The 23,912-nt window shown below is 40.8% G+C and overlaps 1 protein-coding gene across 1 annotated transcript in view; it reads right to left on the bottom strand.

The window, feature by feature from the left end:
• Positions 1–23,912, bottom strand: part of STAC (SH3 and cysteine rich domain) — an 84,158-nt gene that overhangs the window by 45,096 nt on the left and 15,150 nt on the right. The window contains 1 exon segment of the mRNA XM_032181420.1: positions 6,820–7,093. Coding sequence (XP_032037311.1) covers positions 6,820–7,093 — 274 coding nt within the window.

The raw sequence follows: 23,912 nt of genomic DNA on the forward strand, positions 1-23,912 counted from the left end.
TCCACCCTCTTTTCTCGGCTAAGCTGTTCCTGATTATCCAATTTACTGATAACATTCCTGCCTCATCTCAGAGGAGGAAGCCCTCCCAGAGGATAAACAGGGTAAATATTTCCTTTTCAATGTTTGCTTTAAAGTATGTTTAACTATTACAAACAAACAAACAAACAAACAAAAAACAACAACTAATTTAACACATGTATAATGTATGGCCCTCTTGTACCTACTTCACAAATGTGGGGCTGCACAAATAGGATGTTTTTTGTCACATTTAGAAGAAATAGGAGAGGTACCCATGGAACATATCTATACTACATATACTGTATGCATGTCTACTTCTCTTTCCACCTTTTCATCCACACCTATTTATTTTGCTATACAAATTATCCATTTTCTGGAAATTTTACAGAGTCCAGATGACATTGTCTATACCTGACTAGTATATAACTAGCAGTTAACTGCATGCTGCATAAATTGATTAATGTAACACTTAACTTCCTATTTCCAGCAGGATTTTGGTTAGTTCTTGTTAGAAGGCTCTTCCTGAGAAGATCTATGCTTATGGAGAATTATTAACTCAAGAAAGAAATCATAGGAGAAGCCTGGTTCAGTATCAAGCTAGTAGATATGTTAAGATCATTATTTTGCTTTTTTTTTTTTTTTTGCAAATGTGTGTTAAAAAATAAATAAACACAACAAAAACAACACAGTGTTTCTTTTAAACTCTTGCACAGCAGGTCAGAGGGGACTGAAGTAATCTTCACTTGCTCAGTGATGCTCAAAAGTACTAGAGGATTTAGGTGCCCAGATCCATTCTGAGTCAATTGAAATGAGAAGCTAATTCTCCCTCTGGCTTTACTAGAGCGAAGGAGGAGAGACAATGACTTAGGCCATTTAAATAATATATGGATTGACACCTGGTAGCAGTCATTAACGAGGTTACACAACTACTCTTTTCCCTCACAATCAAAACCAAAAGAGGCTGGATCCAGACTTTTCAGAAAACCTCTTTCCATAGGGAAACCTGTTGCCCACTTGCATTAATAATAAACAATAATCATAGACACAATACTATACCATAACACACTATCATCTGGAAAATGGACCTAGGAAGGCTCAACTGTGACTGCACAAGTCCAGCTGGTCACAAAGCTTCATCCACAAGCTGCTCCAGAGGCATCTCCTCCTCATTGGCAGCTCTTCACCCTTTTCCATAGGGGACAACTCCTGTGTTGTGGCGGCAACATGTATTTACCTTCCTGAGTTCATCTGGGCTGGCAGATGTCAGAGTGTCTGGGAGGAGGGGAGGGCAGAATGAACACTGAATGAATAACATTTTTTCCTTTAGCCTGCAAGAAAACTTTCAGAAAATAAAATTACCTTAAAAAAAAAAAAAAAAAAGTTCTGGGGGAGCTTTCCAAACTACCACTGCTTGAAAACACAGTTTCATTTTGTGATAGATGTCAAGGAGTGGTGATCAATCTGTGACTGTTTATAGCATCCTTGTCTACCTGCATAAAGCTGCATAAAGGCAGGATTGGATCAAACCAGAGTATCTACTTGAAGCACTGAATCAGCAAGCTTAAAACAAAATGTCAAGAATACTCTTTATGAAGGAGCTGGTCAGACTGGAGGCAGAAATCACTGACTGATATGTGAAATTCTGCTATATTTAATAATAATAAAAAAAAACACAACACATAAATTAAGGTTAGATAAACACTTTCTCAAACTGTGGAGTTTTTCCATCACTTATTAGTTGCAGTTACTGATAGACTGGAAGAAGAGGTACAGATTTAGTGACAAAAAAAATAGGGGACCATAGCTGCAAACTAGAACTCTTTTTTTTTTTTTTTTTTAAATCTCTTGCATTTGAAAAGCTGAGGTCACTTTATCAGTGTTGAGCCCAGCTTTATGGAGGAAGTTGCATTACCACTTTGAGGGGAGAAGATAGCTGAAAGTTCCAAAAGCCACAGCAGCACAGTGGATTAAAGAAACACAGGCTGTTTTTAAAAGATGTGTCCTGAAGGAATTATTCATGGCTCTTGGATGGATGGCTGGAGTTCCAAAAACACTGGCTAAACCAGAACAGACGGAGGTAGGAGTGAATCAGTACTGAAGAGACAGCACAATTTCACTGTTTAAGTGTACTATTAGGAGACTAAAGTAAGCTGTGCTAGTTTTTGGAGTTGTTATTAATTTTTATCTGTGTTTTTTTTTTTTTTTTTTTTTTTTTTTTTTACAGGTTTCTGTCTGCAACTGAGCTAGTTCTGCGAGAGAGGAGGTACTGAACAATTTACCTGCAAAAGGACTGCAAAGATATGGAGAACCTGCATCCAAATCAGAAACGCGATTGCCCTGAGGCCAACTATAAATGCACAAATCTCAGGTACCTAGGCCACAGGCTTGACTGTTCTGTTGAAGTTTCAGATTAAATTCAACCGTATGTTGGCTGCAGATTGTGGGCAATCACATTGCTAGGTACACCTCAGAAACACCAAGAAACATAGAGTAATGTTATAAATGACTACCTATTCCCTTAAAACGCAGTTTAAAAAAAAATCAACTTTCAAGTCAGCTATTTTTGAAAGCAAAGTGACTTACTTTTTTTGCTACACTACTTACATTTGACTTAGATGGAAGTACATTAATTGCATGTAATATGCTTGGAATGTGTGGGAAATAAATTTTTTCCATATGCGTCAGCACAGGAAATGAACTGCAAATGATAAAATGTTGAGAAGTCTACAGATGGAGATTTTTTTTTAAATACACAATGTTTTTCAAGAGTAGAGTATTGACATCATGTTTTCTTACAGAGCAAAGTACCACAGAGATGACCAATGACACACCAGAGACTGAAGAAGAGGAAGAACTTCCTTCTGATCAGCATAGTTAAAGCCTGTAACCTGATGCAATATTAATTTAATGGTTTCTCTCTTTGCTAGTGCCAGACAGCTTTCCCTCCCTGTATTGGACATTGCCAGAGCTCACCACAATCTTGCTAAACACAGAAGATTGTAGATAACACCAGGCCAAAACATCTGAGTTTTCTTCATTTTCTTTTCAGTAATCTAAAATAAACAAACCAGCATCTTCTAAATGATGATTGAGCAATACATTACCTTAGATACTTTGGTTTTCAAAATTTTCCCTTGTTGGGCTTAGATATTAAAATAGAACTGACATTAATTAAAACTAAGAGCAAGAACAGCAATCAGTTTCTAAGAGTTGTACTGTGAGGGAATGTTCATAGTAGGAAATTATGTAACCCATCATGGAGCTGAATCCTCACTCCTAAACCAAACAGCACCTGGAGCTCACAGTGGCAGAAGAGGATGAATTCAGAGTGGTGAAAGAGTGAGTGGCAGAACAGAATACAGAGCCCTGCTCCAACACACTATTGATTTGCTCTGAAATTACGTGAAATATTACTGTTGACTTCAGTATTAAAAGTGAAGATTTTATCATGGTATTTGATGCTGCACAAAGACTCCATTAATTTCAAATGGATGTTCTGTGCACTTTACAGAGCTGCCTTGTATTTGAAATAGTCTCCCATATTTCATTAGGCAGAAAATTACTGCTTCTATGTCAAATTTTCCTTCCATTTACAGAGCTGGAGATTTAGCCCCAGTCTAGTACAGTTAGAAGGAACACAGTGACTCCCATCTTTAATGCGAGGTATAAATACACTATCAATATTGCTTTTTCTTCATTGAAAGTAAACCAATAGACAAGAGTTTCTTTTGAATATGTTGCTATACGCTCTGGGATGCATGAAAAGCATTTGAGTGAGTAAATTTGCATTATAGTCATCCTTGTAAACATCTTTATCTGAACGCTGAAACCAATTATATGCATTTGGCTTTTATCTTCTAACTGTACTTCTGTCAAATGAACAAACAGGTGCACGTGCTGCATCCCAAAGGCAAAATTTGGCTCATGGTGCCTAACGATCAAGGAGAGATGATGCACATATTTTTTGTAGGAAGATAATGTTTCATGCTCCTTTGCTTTAATTTTGCTGTCACTGAAAAGAACAACACAGGGATCCTGCTGCCTCCACTCCCAGTGTTCTGTTCATGCTGAAGCTACAGACAGGCTCTGCCAGGCCAGAGACCGAAGCGTGTACTGCGTGTTCGTGCTATGCACAGTTCATCATGCTGCCCTGCACCAAACAGAGCTGCTCATTTCATAGATTGGAGAACCATTTAAGGTGAACCTGGAATCATTCTTGGTGGTAAAATTCAAACCATCTAAAGTCAAGCTGGGATTTTCCTGGACTCTTTCCCCCAGTCTTCAAAACATGTATCTAGCCTTTGCCTTTACTCTCATGAATAAGGAATTTAGAGCCATAGACTCATTACTCTCAACTGTCACTGCCCATAAAAATGCAAATCAAGGGAACTAATAGGCTCCCAGTTGCAAGCACAAATTCAGAGCCCCTGCACAGTTTTTTTTTTTTTTCTTGTTCTTTTTCCTCTTTCTTTTCTTTTTCCAGTTTGCCTTGGGAGCAGGCTTGACATGATTTCCTGAAAAGCTGCCTGCTTTGCTTCACCATCCCCATGACCAACGGCTGCACAATTTACGTGGATTAACTCAGCTACAAACAGTAACACCCAGATCTCCCATGCTGCTTAAAATATCATACAGTGAAAACATGCACTGTGGTAAGGGTCAAAGACAGAGGATCATGTTAATAGAGTAGACTTTTGTCTATGAGAATAAGGGCACCCAGGCTAGTGCATTATAATGTAAAATTCTTAACAACGTCTCTGCTCTGCTATACCTCCAACTGAAGATGTGCTGGGGGAGGTCAGAGCAATTCGCCTGACTCAGCCTGCCGCCAGACAAAAATAGATCGTGTTAGCTTCTTCAGCAATTATGAAAGGTTTCTTTTTTTTAATTAAGAGGCTATGATACAGAATAGAAAAGGGAAACCCTCAGAGGATATAAAAGAAAAGGAAAAATTCAGAAGGCAGGTGGGGTTAAAGCTGATGTTTTGAAGCTTATAGTCATACTTCAGGACTTTCCTTTCCCAGGCAGGATGCAGCCTAGCAAGGGAGAAGGGCACGGGTGTTTATGAACTGGAGTTGCTCTCTGCAAAGTTTGCTGCCAGTAATAATCTGTCTTGAACAGCAGTGTTTTGGAATAGTGTTGCTGACTCATACAGATTTGTGATCATACTAATCTCCATACAACTTTTATGAGAAGCTGCCAGAAACGAGCACTTACATTTGTAGTATACATTTGTGAAACTGAGCTACAATAGAACATCCATCCACATTACAAAAAGAGACAAGTTCTGGGCCTGCTTCCATACAAGAAGTACATTTCATCTGCCTATCTTCCAGACTTCCCTTCAACCTCTGGACTACGAAATTCCCTAATACTTTTCTCTTAGACTTGTTCTGCCCCTTAAAGTACAAGAAACCTTAAGAGGCTGGAAAATAAGACCATGTATATGGAATCGAAACTCCTCTATTTCCCTATATTCAGTAGAGTTGTGGTACAGAGAGGATGAAATCAAGACTCATGCATTTAATCCTGTAATTTTCAGAAGCAGTATTGTCTTGCATTGGATTTAACATTCTGCAGACAGCTGCCTTTTCCAAAGAATAATAGCTGTCCACACAAATGCGTATGTGTGCAGGGGGAGATGACACTGAGCACTCTCATGTGGAAAAGAATACCCCCTCCTTTGAGAAAGGTCAAGCAATCTATCCGCATATTTCAAGAATTTACCATACTTTTTTACGAAAGGCAGTGACTTCCACACCAAGGGACAGCTTCTTCCAGTAAGCTAGTTTCTAGCTTCTTACAGTAAGCTAGAAAAATTACAGGCAATAGTTTGTACTTAAAGATTTGTACTACCTCTACATGAAGCTAAACCAGTGTTTCAAGTCTTTCACTCCATTTACTGCCTAAAAACATTGAAATTCTATCACTCTTACACTGGTACACTGCCACTGAATTTATTTATCTACTTTGCTGGGACAACTAGATGATAAACAGCAAGAAGACCAAATCATGTACATACCAAGCTAGCCACAGAGATGTGCATTTGTAGGACCACACTTTTGAATAGCAGCTCCTATAGCTTCCCACGGTGGTCACCATGCACTTTCTACACCTCTAGCCACTTGTCACCACTTCTTTCCTGACCTCTTCCTGTATGGTTCCATGCTCAGTTTCAGAGAAGAGAAAGGGAGACCCTTTAAAGGTACAGTGTTTGTATGGGGCTTTTTGAGTACCAGAGACAGGTAGAAGAGAGAGACTTAAGTCAACAATCTCAAGGAATTCTGCAGTGTGAATTCAAATGTTATTTATCTGTTGACCTGGTTTGCTACAACACGTGTCCTAGAGAACCAACACATACAAGTAGCTTGGAGCCTACCCACCACCCAGCCACCCAGCAGATGCTACTATCACCCCAGTAAATGGAAACTGGGGGCACTACAGGGCTGGGGACAGTCACAAAGAGCAAGAGAGTTATAATTACCACTGTAGAAAAGAACAAATTCTGCTGTTTCTAGTATAAAGTGCAACAAGACTTGGGCTTAGTGCTCAGTGTAACCTGGATGAGCATAGAATTTAACTGTAGCAGAAACCCTCACCTGTTATTTATGAAAAGTGTATATGCCACCAAGAGAAGAGAACTGTGAGTGAATGTACGGTTTATATTAGTTTAGCAGATGTGGCATGAACACAGATCCTTTTTGTGTGAGTACACTCAACTAGACATCTGAGCATTATGGAAAGGTCACCTTGCATGTTCCAACATGGATGCCCACACAGAGTTCAAAAATTGTTTCTTACCAACAATCATGTGGTTGCAGACATCACAGAAGGTGGGTTTTTTGAAGATGTGCTCCTGGAAGATGTGAGCCTTGTTTTCTGGCAGCTGCTGGGCTCTGGCGGGGGAGGATGCCTGGCTGTCTGAGCTGGGGAGCTGCCCTGTGCTCGTGCTCACCTCAGGCATCAAGTCCACTTGCAGTTTCACATCACTGTTAGTCCTCTGGAAGAAATTGTCTGCACTTTTACTCCGCAAGCTTTTGGTCTTGAAGGAGAGCGAACGTTTCAGCTTCTGCAGCTGCAACAAATAACAGAACTATAATTAGTGCCTCTTCCTCTTCAAAAGCAAGGCAAGGCTATTGGTTTTGGTGTGTGTTACTGCTAAGTGAACCTGCCTATAGCACCTAGAAGCCATCAGCAAACCTTGAACCACCCGAATAACAAAACTGACTCTAGAATTTAACTAACAATTTCAAAGCAAGGCAAACAGATTCCTACTAGGAAATAACCCACTCTACATATGCTTTCTGATAGATAATAAATGCTTCTGTTTGTTCTTTCTTTCAGGTATAACAGCAAAGAAATACTGCAGAGAGTTATGCACATAGTCATTTGACAAATACATCCTTTGTATTCAAGCATGAGAGAAATTAGAGTATTGCGTGGTCCTTCAGCAGTCTGTAGAGCCATTTCAAGGACAGATGTTATATGCTATTACAAGAAGAATGAATTCAGTAAATAAATTTGATGTGGTTATATATCTTGAATTTGACAAAAACGGAGACTACATGCAGTTTTGACTGAGATTTTTTTTTATTATTATTGACAATTTTCTTAAGGAAAAAATTCTAAGGAGCAGCAGCCGTATAGTTAACTAGTCACCTAGTAGGTTAATACGTTAATTAATACTAGTTAATAGAGATATCCACATATTTTCTTATACATTGCATTGTGTATTCCTTGTCAGATTACTAAGCATCACAATAGGGTATCATTAACTGAAATTTAAATTATGATTCTTTAACCATAAACTGTCTCGTACCTTACCACAGGTCCTCTTATCCTTCCCCCAAAAAAGTTTTATACAAGGCTGAGATGGACACTAGGTGAGCCACAGAAGCTATAAGTGCATCTAATAGACAAGTCTGAAGTTTTATCAATCCTGACAGCCCATAAATAGAGTCTGGGAACATTGTGGGAAAGCCAGCTTTGCATCTACTTCATGTTTGTTATTTTTGAAGTGTAATATCTCCATCTCAGCTTTTACCTCAGCATTATTTCAACCATCACAAAATCATTTCAATCACTGCTGCAGCTCTCTGGGGAAATATGATGTAACGACTGAAATTTTCCATGCCACACAGGCTGTCTGTGATAAACCAGCATGAATGGTTTATATTAGAAACTGTTTATGTTAGAAACAATGATGATCGGGAATCATAATTCACACTAATATAAAGGGAAGGAGTTCACACACTTTCCCCAAAAAACATGGCACCGGTCTGTCACACTGACAGTGCCTCAGAGCCCATGCTCTTCCCAGTTACTGTTTTTGATCCATCTATTTTCTTTGTGAGTCAGTCAAAACCATGCCATGGGACAGGAGCCTCTAGGCACCCTCTCCCACCTTCACATGCAAGCAGCTCACTCTTGGAGCACTGAAATACTCCAGCTCTCTTTCAGTGCTGCACAACACCAAAATAACCTAAGTCCAATAAATGGGCAAAGGGATACCATTGCCTCTGGTTAACAGTGTTTGTGTTTGCTGCACAGAGGGTTTTGCAGCACTCTTCTGGAGAAAGCGTCTGCTCCCTGAGCTGTTTCCATACTTTGGGAAGCTGGGAGGGATCAGAGCCAGGGGCCTGTCCCACGTCCCTTGCAGCCACAGCTCTCTCTGTGCTCACAGGAGGAGACCCAGATCCAAAGGAAGGAAATACCCACCTGTTTGCCAAAAAGGCCTAGCTGGTGGGGAAATGTGTAAATAAGAGCAATTAAGTCATTAAATGTGAACTGTGAGGCAAGAGCAGTTTCTGGTTTCTGAAGCTCTTTCAGCTGAAGGCTAAGTTGTGGACTTGCTGAGCCCAAAAACCACCTTACAACAGCATCGACGAAATGTGAGATCCTCCCTCTCCTGCTTTGATGTTAAGTCAATGGCACCCAAAATCACTGAGGTTATTAAGCACTGAAATTACTTCATGTCCCCAGTGATGACCAGAGACTCAGTAATAATTTGTTCCTTGCTCTTGAAATGCTTCCCACTGAAGTCAGACCTAATTAGTACAGCAAAACACAGAGAATTACAACATCACAAGGTGACTGAAATGGCATTCATTATTGATTTGCCATCCATTTCTACAGTGCCACATGAAGTTAATTAAATTTCAAAACACTGCTTCTGCCACAGAAAGAAGATTAAGCTGTGCAATACAGTATTTGTTTTATCATGAAACAAGTGTCTTGCTAGCTCAGCAATGCAGGATATTTTAAGGAACTCTGCGTTTTCTACCTTTATTGCATTCTCCTGTGTAAAATCATTTGCATGTCTAGGCACCCTTTCAGCACCTTATCAGCACCCTTTACTCACCTAGGCAGAAAAGTCTGTAGTTTTTCAAAGAGCACAGCACTTGGGCTATGCATGTCCACATGTGCACTCAGGTGAATGTGCAGCAGTGCATATTCCATGCATCTACAGCCACAATGTTCAGTTCAGAACACAGATATTCAGTAACAAGTTGACCAAGTTACATCTATAGACCTAGCACACATCTCTGTACAAGCTAGTAACCCTGAGATCTCCTGAGTTCTGTCCTGTGCTAAAGTTGTTAAATCATTTTCCAGACCAGGTAGGCATCCTTGTTGCTACCCAAATGCAGATCCTCATTTTGCAGTTTGCTATGGACTGGGCCCACTCCTTAACTAGAAGATTTTCAATGTTAACACAGGCATATAATTTGCCTGATTTTGATCTGACATAAACTGATTTAAAGTACTTGTGATGGCACTCCTAATAGAGATGCTCACCTTAGGCAGGAATCTGCTCTATCAGTAGAGAGAAGGAAGTATGCAAATTTGATTACTATTAATTTATTTCTGCAGAATTAATGAGTCCAAAGTTAAATCATAGAATGAAACACTGGTGAACTTTGGGAAAAGGTGAGACTAGGGTTGCTCTGCAATTGACAGTACTTGAACACTTCAGTGAAAAACTCATATATTGGCACTGAACAAAACCCTAAACCAATCATGAAGAGGCTTTAAGAAACACATCTGAGAATTCTCCTGGGCCTTTCATATTTTCTCCTTTGCAAGGAAGAGGAGAAGCTTACAAATTATCTTTCATTTAAATACATAAATTAAATCAAAATAAGATTCCCACAAGCACAAGAGCTTTTCTGGAATTGGGATAGCATCACAATACTTCACAATACTGACGTTTCAGAAACCTGAACCCTTGCTATAAAATTCAGGATGCTCTGGTGGTTTTAAACTAGACAGGGAGAAAGTTTGTCTCTATTCAAACACATTTTATCAGTCACATGACTGAACATACTGAGCCTACAGGCAAGGAAAAGATAAGTGAAATAGCTAAACACTGAGCTTGATTAACCTTTTCTTCAGTAACAACCAGCACAATCTTCATCTTCTTCAGAATTACTAAATGCAAGGGATTGGGTAGCTCTGATGCACCACAGCTTATCAACACCTCCTATGCTTCCTAATTTGCTTATACTATAACTATTTAGCTGCTATAACCAGAAAACAGCAGGCAGTGAGAGGACAGCTACTGAAATTCATTCGTAGAGTTAACAGCTGCCACTGATATTGATTTGAATGGGAATTGTACCTGCCCTCACTAAGACTTCATTTTAGTCAAACACTGAAAATACACAACTCTTTTCTACAATTTTGTTTTAAGAATTTCCTGTGGAAGTTAGGAAGATAGTGGTGATTTGAACTGTTTTATAATCACTAGCTTTGCAATTAGAAAAGATAAACATATTTCCAGTCATCCACCCTGCAAAGAATAATTTATTCAGGCTCCTAACTGCTTCCCTGATATCTACAAACTTTTTTCCCCTGCCTCTCTGGCTCTATCTACAGTAGCAGACATTGTGGGTCAGTAAGAGCAGATCTGCAGAATGAAATGGGTGCTGAGGACCCAGCATACATACTGTATACATTTCAGGGCACAGAGTACTCTGAACTAGCCTAGCCCAGCAGCCCTGGTGTGCAATTACTGCATACCTGGAGCACGAGCAGGATGTAACCCCAAGAGATGCAGTCTGTGGTCTGCAAGGCTGTGCCACAAGGACCAAAGAATACCGATCAACAAATGGGAGGTTTGCTTTGAAACTGCACTCCCAAATCAAACTAAAATGCTAAGATAGGTGCCCTACCTGCCATCACTCTTTCTCTAGCACAACTTCTCTATCACACCTCTTACCATTCAAAGCTCAGAGAAAGCCCCCCCAGTCCCTCCACATGAACACTTCATTCCCCTTTCTGAAGCTCTCTGCTTACTCTCTGCTTACTAAGCTCTCTGCTTAGTGATCAACCACGGTTAACTGGGAAGACAAGCTGCTCTATTATATTGCATTTGCTTGGACCATCAGCTTTGGCATTCAGAGCAACTCTTTTGGAGCCTGCTCAAGTCAGCTTAGTTCTCAATATGCTTAGGAGCTTACATGGCTCCCTTCTCAGCCATGGCTAACTATCCTTGGCAGTGTCAGAGGCTCCTGTGTGGCACAGGGCCAACAACAAGATTGTTTTTATACATTTCTGCACTTAACTACCTTTCACGAGAAAACAGCAAATGAAAAAGGCTCATCAGCTGTCCTTTACTGACAGACCATATAACTAAACTCTCATTTTAAGACATCAGCTGGGCTACTGTTCTACCAAAAAAAAAAAAAAAAAAAAAAAAAAAATAATATTGCTTGCTCTTTTCTATCCCTTTCTTTACACTAGTGTTATCAGTATCATTAAATGGATTACAAGTAATGCAGGGCATTAAGAGTTGGAATGAGCTATCAAGCCAGTTTGATTCCTGCAGTTCTTATAAAACATACCTATTTTATTAGCTATGCAGACTAAAAGTGCTCTGTCAGTGGTTTTCACTCATCACTGTGAGATAAACATCCACCTTCTATTAGGAATTATTTCTACTTTATTTCAGTTTCTTAGAGTAACTTTTCAAATTATTTGACTCTCATGTTGTTATAAAAGACAGACTTCCATGCAGGGTTGTTGTGTATATTCACTAGAGATCATGTCAGGTATACAAGACGTTTACCAAAAGGGACTCAGACCAAAACCCTTTCAAAAATAGGAAAGAGCAACAGTGTTGACAAATGGAATCTATTCTACCAAGTACAGTTCATTTGCTGGGTCAAGGAGCATTCAATTTGTACTACCAATCCCTTGAACATACTTCAGATGTTAACTAGATTTATTGAAGGGCTGGATGTTACCAGCATGTCAGCTAGCCTGGCAGCACTGTTGGGCTTCAGCTAGCTACACTGATTAAGAGCAAACAAAGAACATGCTCAAACAAAAGTGCTTACTTTTGTGGGCATGGAGGTTGGTTATTTTATTGTTAAAACTGGGGGGCACAACAGTAAGGGATTTTTGAGCACAGGTGAGGGTGGTAGGTTTTATTTATTTCTTTCTCTCTCTCTCTCTTTTTTTTTTTTTTTTTTTTTTTTCCTAGTTTGGATTTAAAATGCACTGCTTTGGCATTTTAATGAGCAAAAATAAGATTATGACATGCGCAACAAGTATGCAATTTCATAAATATTATGTGTGTTTGCTGATGAGAGAAGCACCATGTCTTATAGGATTAACAAAATAAAATGATATTTCAAACACTTAAGGGGTTAGTATTGTTTACTGGCAAAGCGTCCATGATAAAATCTTTAAGAAAAGCCGATCCCTTTTCTATCTTTTGCTTTCTAAATAAGAAATAGAACAAATACAATGCTAGTACAAACTGAAATGGCTAAATTGACTTCAATTGCTGTTTGTTTATACAGTCTGAGAATCTAGCTCTATCATGTACTTGTGTCTGCCCTAGCCAGCTTTCCTGGAAGCTGTATCTTTTTAATCCACTACAGATAAAATGGGAATGTTTGTTACTGCAGAATCTGCTACATATTATATTTGTGTATTTTCCCAAACAGATTGCATAGCTGGCATTGGAACAAATATGTTTGTTATTGCTGTAAAAAAATAAATAAATCTGTCTGCTTGAATAGGGTATCAGACTAGTTAAAGGGGAGACCTTTTCTGTAATACCTAACAATAATGTTATTGATTTATTGGGTACCTCCACCTACTCTGGTTGGCTCTTGCTGCTCTGACTATTATCCTTATATTACCCTCCATGCCCTCCACTGTTTCTGGAACCTACCCAGTGATCCTCAAACCTATTTAGGTTGTAAGCCTGTCCAAGCAGGGCTCTTTCTGTGATTTTGTTTCACATGTAGAGTCCTAACTACAATGAAACACTCTGATTGGCACATCAGAGCATACATGTAGAAGTGAAAATCCCTGAATGAGCCTCAGGGTTTCAAAGCACGAAATCTGAAGAGATGCTCAGGTATCACTGCTCCCACAAATGTCACTGTGAATCACACATTATCAGTACTGACGTAGTACATCCTTGGCAGCTGTGTGTTTGCATATCTAATTGGCAGACCTCTAAATTATCAAGAGGTACGGTCTGCACAGGTAGCCAAAGTGTGTTTGCTTAGCAGATTACTCCATTCTGTTCAACTCTCATCTGGTTTAAACCAAGCTGAAAACTTTTTCTAGTTCTCAACAAGCTGTTGGTCTGAAAACTTACAGTTTGGGGTACATCTTCTAGTATTGCAAGGAATCAGAACTAGCAAATATGTGAAACAAATGTGAAAAACAATGTCTGAAAAATATGAAAAAGTCTGCCTTGCACTCCAAATTCCTTTATATAGACTCAAAATTCAGCATAAGGTGTGGCAGGACAAATTACTGAAGACCAGGGAGTGGCAGGTTTGAGGCATAATTTATTAACTATAGCAATTGCCATCAAATTTCAAGGAAATCCTTTTTTGTTTCCATTATGTTCAGAATAGTCTACTTAGTCTTGAAATATAGAAAGATTAAACTCTGTGTTAGATATTCTGCAATTCTGACTTACCCTGAATTTGTTTCTTCTTCACTGCCAAATATATTTCAGTATTAGCTTCAAAAGACTCACTGTCATTTAAACATTTTAAAACAGCTTGTAAAAAGGAGGTAACATATGTAAAATAAATATAACAATATTTGTAGACATGTGAAAACCAGAACGTTTTTTTAAACAAAAATTAAGAAAATCATTCTCCCCCCAAAACAACCACATTAAATACCTTTATTTATTTAGCTAAAGCTGTCAAGTTCTCTATCTAGCTCTACTAGAAACAATAATCTAGAAAGAAGAGACCATATGTTATATTTCTGTTTCTGACAGATCTAGTCTCTATGAGTATTTCTTCAAATTCCATAACATGTTTGATTCAAGTTTGGGAAAATGCTTGTGGAAGAGTGGCCATGTTTTATCATTGTATATGTGTTGCTCAGCCATAGATTGTATTAAGCTTGTGCCTAAATACAGTGCATCTTTCTCAAATTTGCAGCATTTCAAACAAGAATATCTTTCAGAGAAGCTTAACATCAGCTTTCCCAAGTTTAGTCCCAAACTAAGATATATTGGTTTTAGTGTTATTACCTCAACAGTCATCAATTCTTCCTCCTCTGTGAACATATGCATAACTCAAAACATGTTACAGAACAAACTAAGCAACACTTCACCCATGACCAAAACCTTGGTGATATGGTGGCTTGGTGTTTTTTTTTTTTTGGGGTAGGGGGTGGAAAAGGCTTTCTCCCTTCTATTTCTTCTCCTGCCTCACCTAGCAAAGAGGTGCTCTTCTACAGATCAGAGGGAATGACTGTAAATCCTGCGTTTAAATCCAGGATTATATTTCCTTTTACCCCAAACAGCAGTTCCAACATAGGTGGCACCAGCTGCAAGAGATCTCTTCTAATTCAGGTTATGAAAAGTGGCTGGTGGAATAGCTGGCTACAAACCTCTGTGTAGCTCTTGTATAGTTGGGCAATTGAATAATTTCCAGTCTTTTCTCCTGAAGCCAACAGGCAAGCTCAAAAAGGAAGCAAGAGATGGTTAGAAACAGTCCTTCCATTTCTTTAAAATCTCCTTCTAACATTCAGATTCAAAATGGACACATTTACAACATCTTGGTTTCTACTATGGGTTTCACCTCAGGCGTCTGGTCGCTAAGTAGGTGGTCATCTCCATACTTCGTGACCATTAGGATGATGCACATGTGTGGTTATCTCCTGCCTCTTGACATAGAATGAATTTGGGCTGTTATCTCTGAGGTCCCTTCTGCGAATCCTGAATTTTGCTGCCCCATTTGGATATCTCTTTTCCATTTCACCCTCTATACAGAACAGTGATTTCCCTTTGGTAACTCCTGATGTGCTCATTTACTAATCTTTGTTGCAGTAGAAGTGGCACAACGAATTTTGGAGATTAAAAGACCGGATTTCAGAATAATGTAAATCCAGGCAGGCTTGCTGAGGGAATGAAGCTACACTGTACATACCTGCTGAGTGTCTTCAATAATAAAAATAATAGGGCCTGAGTTTTGCTTCTTTCCCTTCTCATAAATAATCTGTGATGAATGTTATTGCAAATGTAAGATTAATCATCCTTGATTGTATCTTGTGTCTGTCCATCTATGAAGTGTACATCATAATTTTCACTATTGTTCTTATGAGAAATCAAAGCTCAGTAAGACCCACTCAGACCTTTTAAAAAGCATGACTTCTGCTAAGAAGTGCTGGTCTACTTCTACTAATAATTTCTATTAATTTATTTTGTTCTCTCTCTCTTTTTTTTTTTTTTTTTTTTTTTTTCTTTTTCTTTTAATAGAGCTGTTTTATAAGACTTTAAATGGTACTATGTCTCTTGAAGCAAATATGGAAATACATCTCGCAAGGAGGCTGATACTAACTGAGGGCAAGTTAACATCAGCACCAGATCCCACGTACTGTATAATCACATTTGTATTGTCTTAAAAGAAAAAGGAGGACTGAGATCTATGGGGAGTTGTTTTAGTTAATATTCTGTCAGTGTTTCCACTCCTCCTTCTGGGGTTCCAAACTTAGGCTGTTAAAATTGCTTCATGATGACAGCATGTAAGTGCTCAGCTCTACAACAAAGTTGTTGTCACTGGGCCAAATCCTAAGGTCTTTTCTTGCTGTTAACTCCTGCTGACTTCAGTGAGAATGATTCCTGAGTAAAGGCTTGGGGTTTGGCTGGACTATAATTTTGTTTGTTTTGAAACGAAACATTTTTTTTATAAACTATTTTACACTGTGCATTAAAAGCAAAGGATTTCTGCATGCAGCATGAATAACCACCTGGCCACATGTGGGATCCTGTTATCTGAATGACTTTTTTCATCCTTTCTCAATTCTCCCCTCTTTTTTAAACCCTATTACTGCTTCTCTACAACCAAATGTAGATAAATCCAGGGGACACCTATGCCTCCTGCTTCTTTTGTCTTTCCTAGACGTTTGTTTCAAATTTGTACCAGATGTGACTTAATTCTGTCCACACTTCTTGTTTAACTACTATGGCTTTATTCTGACATGATGTTACCTCATTTTCTGATCAAAGAAACAACAGAACTACATTGCAAGAATTTGTGTGCTTTGTGGCCTATTAGTTTAAAAACCAAACAAACAAAAAGATGCCTTATTTGATACACAGGTTGGCTTTTGGCTTATTTGACCCCACTGGTTTCTGCTCCCTGTTTCTTGCTGTCAATTCAGAAATAGAGATTCAGATCCAGATTGTACAGCTTTTTCCCATCTTTTGATTTCAAACTCTTCTCAGTGGAAAGATCGTGTAGGAACTTATACCTTAACAAAATATTAGCAATGTTTGCTGACTCACTTCCAGTTTTCTTGTTCACAGTCCCCTTCATGTGCTTATTTTTACAACTTGGTTGCAAATTTTCTGCCTTCCATCTGCTTTGTTTCTCTCCTAAAGAGTGACACTGTTCCACCATATAAAAGCTGCTTCTTGCAGCTTCTATTGAGGCCAGGATGTGTGGTCACTTTGGCAATGCCATTCTGACACCCAACAGGACCCACGCTGTCCTGGTGCAGAGCCACATCACTGCCCTGGCACCACTCTGACCAGCACCCATGGTTTTGTGGGGAGTGTCACAGCACTATTTGAGCAAAGCCACTTAATTCCTCTGGGGTTCTCCTAGCTCCATCTGGGGGCCCACTGAGTTTCTTGCATCTCATATTTCTGGTTCTAAAGTCCTATAACAGCTACCAGATAGAAGACAAATGCTGTGTCAATTAAAATCTTTTCCCACCTTGGCAACATCTTCCTGGTTTGCTCTGCAAGTTTGTACTCACCTAATAAATGAAGCATATTCAAACTTCATATTTCTGGTGTTGAGAGAGAAAAGTTGTTGGTATTGACATAAGATGCCAACACATTTAACAGGAGTTGCTTAAACAATTGGAAAGCAAGGGAACTTGACCCAGTAAAACACTGTGAAGCCGTCTGACAGAAATAATGGAATACTTAAGTGGGAGCAGCATGTGGCATGAGGTTGCATGAGGGATTCAGGCAGGCAAGGGAACAGTGGAACAGAAGAAAGATAAGGCAAGGAAAGTCAAGGCAGGACAGAAATCATTTTGAAGAATATGAACATGAACCCTTTGTAAAACTGGATATTTCCATAAAGTATCTCACTTCGTCTAGTCTACTGTCAGAATAGCTGAAATTCTTGGTATCAGCAGATTGACACTGATTTATAAGGAGTGTAGCATATTTCCACAGAAATCAGAGTATGGACCAACTGACCACTGTTGAACTGAAAAACAAGCACGTTGCTAATTTCTGAGATTTATGTTTTCTCCTATTGACTGATTTCATATATACATATGTAATCAGTGGTGACTGTGCTGGAGGGATGATAACTCAAGGAAAGGAGATATTTTTTTCTGGACTTCAGCAGCTGGTAGTAAAGATGAAATGATGTTACCTCAATTGCTACTTCAGGAACATTGTATTTATTGCAGTGTATTCCCTACAGTGTCAGAAAAATTAGGTTGGTTTTCTCATCTTGTTTAAAAAAGGTCTGACTTTTTCTTGTCTTGACTGAGAGGTTACTTCTTGTGGCCATCATCTAGTCACAACTGAATTCTCCTCAGAGGCAGATCAGGCTGTTAAATTTTTTGTTTTAGGCATGGCTGTCATTTTTTTTTTAATCTTTGTGAAATACTTTTAATTTATCTACACTTAAGCAGGTCTACTACTGTTGCTGGCATTCATCCTATCTTTGATAATATCCAGGGAATCATTTATTGAGAGCATTTTTCTTAGATGCCAGGTAGGAATGTCTTAAAAAAAAAGTACTGTTGAAGGGCGGCATAGGAATCCAAGGATGTATGTAGGAACCTACATCACTAGAGAGGCAGGAGCTCAAAAGCCCTTCACTGGCAGCAACGTTGAAAAGGGATCATCCTTAGTTACATTGCTCTTCACCTGCCTACCCAGAGAGGAGACTAGGACAGACTAAGACAAAGAAAGACTAAGAGGGTTTCATATCTATCGGATCAGGAATGTTTTCTATTACCTCATTGTGTGGGTTCTAATTTTATGTAGTTTCCTGCAAACACATACAAAACCCCATGATTACATTAAAAGATAAATAAATAGGCATTCACATGTAGGGAACAGACAGTATAATGCCACACAACACAAGGAAACTAAAATGCAACTTAGAATATTTATTTGTGAATAAAGCAAGCACAGCCTGTATATAGATGCAAAAGAAGGTGCAAACTGTAAGGTTTGTTTTTTTTCCAAGAGTACTTACAACATGAGTGCCAGTATCCACACAATGTTTATAAAAAAATCCCTCCTCCTAACAGAAGAACCTCTATTCATTTTCTTAACAGGCATCTTTAAACTTAGCTAAGCTTGGAAACTTGGAAGTTTTGCCTGTAAAGACTTATCTTGCATTGGCTTATTGTACTGGAGAGCTTGATCCATGATTAAAGCATGTGGGTGAGAATAGGAACAGAGAGAGAGAGAAGCACTGAAAGGCAAAGAGTGAGCAAACAAGCTAGCAAAAAGGAAGTTAAGGGTTCATCTGCATCTTTTGGATGGCAATGAGAATGAAGTCCATTTGTCATTACAACTATCTAGAGAAGATAGATCTAACTGCTGTGCATCTGCCAAAGACTTTTCTGTGCCCATACTTCATACTTCATGAAACTGGTACACCATTCATCTTGTAGCTACAGTTTAATAGTGGTACTTCACATCTTGAAGCCTGGGTAGGCTCACATTTTTCTCTCTTTTTGTCATAGGTACATAACTTTCCATTATAGGTCTGGCTGGAAAACAGCAATTTCACTTAGCAAAAGTTTTCAAAGTTTGAATGATTTTGTTCCACGTTGACATAAAAAAGAACAGCAACGTTTCAAAACATCTTTGAGTACTATCAGCAGAACAGTAAACTTCCAGGAGAGGAAGTGACCTATCAGTTTTTGTCTGCAAGGTTTAAGACCTTGCTCTGATAGACTCAAAGTGGTGTTCACCTTAGTTAAATTCAAGTTCTTAATCCAGCTGTAGCTGTCTACTATGGCCAATGGAAAGTGATTTCCTCTCAAAGAGGCTAATTCAGAGAACATAAGGCAAGCTTTTGCTCTAAATCACCTTTGATGAAGCAATTTCAGTCTGTGTCTGTTACACAGAGAGACTGAACTTAACAGCCTAAAGTTGGTCTCTAATTACAGGTGGGACTGTATCACTTAACACATATTTCTTCTCCCTTTTTGACTAAAAATTTAACCTGTAAAGAGGGAAGGCTTCCTGAATATGCTTTACACAGTCAAGGAATATGAATACTTTCATAAAAGCACAGGTTTTGACCTTAAAAAAAGAGCACTTGACAAGCACGTATTTGATCGTAATGTTCATTACTAAAAATGTTTGGCATACTATTACAAGTCAGGTTATGTTTATTTGTAAATAATTCCTTAATGAGATAATTTGAATTGAAAGAGGATGTGTGAACAAAAGTGAGAAACAAGCTGCATGCACTTATGAACAATATATGCTAAGTACTAAGTAATTTTAAAATAAAAAATTGTATATACTGGGTCCTTGAGTTGATTGACACCAGTTGAAAAAGTAACGGTAGGTGCCCTTTAAAAATCCATATGGATCTGAAGGTCTTAACAACTGGACCCTCAATTTAACAGCACAGAAATCAGTGGCACTCTTCCAAGTTTGCCCTGATGAATTTTGTGTACTGCATTTTGTTTACATGTGAGGATCGGCTCCGGGGCAGACGCGTTCTGTAGCAGAGCGGGGAATCGAGGAGGGCAGGGCTTTTTTTTTTAGCATCTAGGCCACTCAAAGCAGCTGCAGGAGCCGCCATAACTCGGCAGCCCGCTCGAGGGAGGCTGACAAGGCGTGGGCGAAACCAGCAGCGCCCCCTACAAAGGCAACCCCTAGGGAGCGACCAGGACGGGCAAACAGGGAGTGATGCGGCAGTTTCTGCAGGCAGGGAGTGCATAGGCAGGGCAGAGCGTCCCTCCGCATTCATAAGAACAACTCATCTACCAGCTGTATACCTATAGCTAAACCGCCATGGTTTCCCCTAGGCAGACAGCTCTTTTTAGAAAGTCTGTGGCCACCCAGACTGAGTGCCCGCTCAAAAATGTGGCAGTTCACGTCTCTGGATGCACAGAGTGCCTGAGCCTGTTGCTGCCATCTGAGGGTGGCAGAGACACCATGTGTGTGAGGTGTGAGCAGGTGGATGGCCTGGTCAGCCTGGTGGCAGAGCTCAAGGTGGAGGTGGAGAGGTTGAGGGCCATCACGGACTGTGAGCAGGAGATAAACTGGTGGAGCAACTCCCTGCAAGGCCTGAAGGAAAGGACCAGGGTGAGACACCCCAAACAGTGATGGACCCCCTGCCCTGTCCCTGTCGAGCAGAGGGAGAGGACCTAGGAAATGAGAAGGAATGGAAGCAGGTCCCTGCTCGGCATAACGGGCAATGCCCATTCCTACCAGCCCTGCCTCCCCAGATGCCTTTATACAACAGGTTTGAGGTCCTGGAGCTTCAGAGACTGGTGGGTGAGGATGAGGTGAAAAGTCTACCCAGGAGGATGCCTAGGGTGAGGAAGTTGACTACACGCCTCAAAACTGTCTCCACTAAAAAGGACAGAAGAAGGGTGATCGTTGTAGCTGACCCCCTTCTCAGGCGAACAGAGGGCCCTATTTGTCGACTTGACCCTACCCATAGGGCAGTCTGCTGCCTCCCTGGGGCCAGGGTCAGGGACATTGCCAGAAACATTCCTAACCTGATTCGCCCCTCTCATTACTATCCTCTATTGATAGTCCAGACTGAAAGTGATGATACTGAAGAGAAAAACCTGAAGGCTATCAAATGGGACTTTAGGGGACTGGGACAATTAGTAGATGGAGCAAGAGTACAGGTCATGTTTTCCTCCATCCCTACTGTGGCAGGGAGGGGTGCACAGAGGATCCAGAAAGCCCACCTGATAAGCAGGTGGCTCAGAGGCTGGTGCCAACATAGGAATTTATTTGTTTATTTATTTTCACCATGGGGTGCTTTACTCAGCACCCGGCCTGCTAACTGCAGATGAGATGGGTCCGACCTGTCTTGAAGGGGAAAACAGACACCAGTCCAGGAGCTGGCAGGGCTCTCATTGAGAGGGCTTTAAACTAGGTGAGAAGGCAGATGGGGCTGAAACAAGGCTTGTTAGAGCTGTACCAGGGGTAACAATGGCAAGGCTGGGAGAGAAGGCAATGGCCCAACTGAAGTGCATCTACACTAATGCACGCAGCATGGGCAACAAACAGGAGGAACTGGAAGCCATCGTGTGGCAGGCAGGCTATGACTTGGTTGCCATCACAGAAATGTGGTGGGACCACTCTCATGACTGGAGTGCTGTAATGTCTGGCTATAGGCTCTTCAGAAGGAACAGGCAGCATGGAAGGGGTGGTGGTGTGGCTCTCTATATCAGAGAAAGTTTTGATGTCATGGAACTTGAGGCTGGGAATGATAAGGTTGAATCCCTATGGGTTAGGATCAGCAGGAAGGCCAACACGGCAAGCATCCTGGTGGGGGTCTGTTATAGACCGCCGAACCAGGATGAGGAGACGGATGAGGAATTCTACAGGCAGCTGGCAGAAGTTGTGAAATCACCTGCATTTGTTCTCGTGGGGGACTTCAACTTCCCTGACATATCCTGGAAGCACAACACAGCCCAGAGAAAGCAGTCTAGGAGATTTCTGGAGAGTGTGGAAGATAGCTTCCTGACACAGCTGGTTAGTGAGCCTAGCAGGGGAGGTGCCCTGCTGGACCTTCTGTTCACAGACAGAGAAGGACTGGTGGGAGCTGTCTTGGGCAGAGTGACCATGAAATGGTAGAGTTCTCTATTTTTGGCGAAGTCAGTAGCGGGATCAGTAAAACTGCTGTCTTGGACTTCCAGAGGGCAGACTTTGAGCTGTTTAGGACACTGGTTCGCAGAGTCCCCTGGGAGGCAGTTCTGAAGGGCAGAGGAGTCCAGGAAGGTTGGACACTCTTCAAGAACGAAATGTTAATGGCTCAGCAGCAGTCTGTCCCCATGTGCCCAAAGACACGTGGGCAAGGAAGAAGACTAGCCTGGCTGAACAGAGTTGTGGCTAGAGCTTAGGAGAAAAAAAGAGGGTTTATGAGAACCCTCTTTTTTGGAAAAGAGGGTGGGCCACTCAGAAGGATTATAAGGATATTGTAAGGATGTGTAGGGACAAAATTAGAAAGGCCAAAGCTCATCTGGAGCTCAATCTGACTACTGCTGTTAAAGACAACAGAAAATGTTTTTATAAATACATTAAAACAAAAAGAACAATTAAGGAGAATCTCCATCCTTTACTGGATGCAGGGGGAAACAGTGACGAGAGATGTGGAAAAGGCTGAGATGCTGAATGCCTTCTTTGCTTCAGTTGTTAGCAGCAAGATCAGTTGTTCTCTGGATACCCAGTACCCTGAGCTGGTGGAAGGGTATGGGGAGCAGAATGTGGCCCTCATTATCTACGACAAAATGTTTAGTGACCTGTTAAAGCACTTGGATGTACACAAGTCAATGGGGCCAGATGGGATCCACCCAAGGGTACTGAGAGAACTGGCGGAAGAGCTGGCCAAGCTGCTTTCTATCATTTATCAGCAGTCCCGGCGATGGGGGGAGGTCCCAGTTGACTGGCGGCTAGCAAAAGTGACGCCCATCTACAAGAAGGGCTGAAAGGTAGGCCCGGGAAACTATAGGCCTGTTAGTTTCATCTCAGTACCAGGTAAGTTCATGGAGCAGATTATCTTGAGTGCCATCATGCAGCACTTACAGGGCAACCAGGTGATCAGGCCCAGTCAGCATGGATTTATGAAAGGCAGGTCCTGCTTGAGGAACCTGATCTCCTTCCATGACAAAGTGACGAGCTTAGTGGATGAGGGAAAGGCTGTGGATGTGGTCTACCTTGACTTCAGTGAGGCTTTTGACACCATTTCCCACAACATTCTCCTCAAGAAACTGACTGCTCGTGGCTTGGACTGGCATCGTATGCTTCATTGGGTTAGAAACTGTCTGGGTAGCCGGGCCCAAAGAGTCGCGGTGAATAGAGTTAAATCCAGTTGGAGGCCAGTCACTAGTGGAGTCCCCCAGGTCTCAGTACTAGGGCCAGTTCTCTTTAATATCTTTATTGATGATCTGGATGAGGGGATGGAGTGCACCCTCAGTAAGTTTGCAGATGACACCAAGTTAGGTGCGTGTGTCGATCTGCTCAAGAGTAGGAAGGCTCTGCAGGAGGATCTGGATAGGCTGGACCGATGGGCTGAGGCCAACTGCATGAAGTTCAACAAGGCCAAGTGCTGGGTCCTGCACCTGGGGCACAACAACCCCAAGCAGAGCTACAGGCTGGGAGATGAGTTGTTAGAAAGCTGCCTGGCAGAGAAGGACCTGGGAGTATTGGTTGA

Source organism: Aythya fuligula, chromosome 2 (genome assembly GCF_009819795.1).
Source record: "Aythya fuligula isolate bAytFul2 chromosome 2, bAytFul2.pri, whole genome shotgun sequence".
Taxonomy (NCBI): domain Eukaryota; kingdom Metazoa; phylum Chordata; class Aves; order Anseriformes; family Anatidae; genus Aythya; species Aythya fuligula.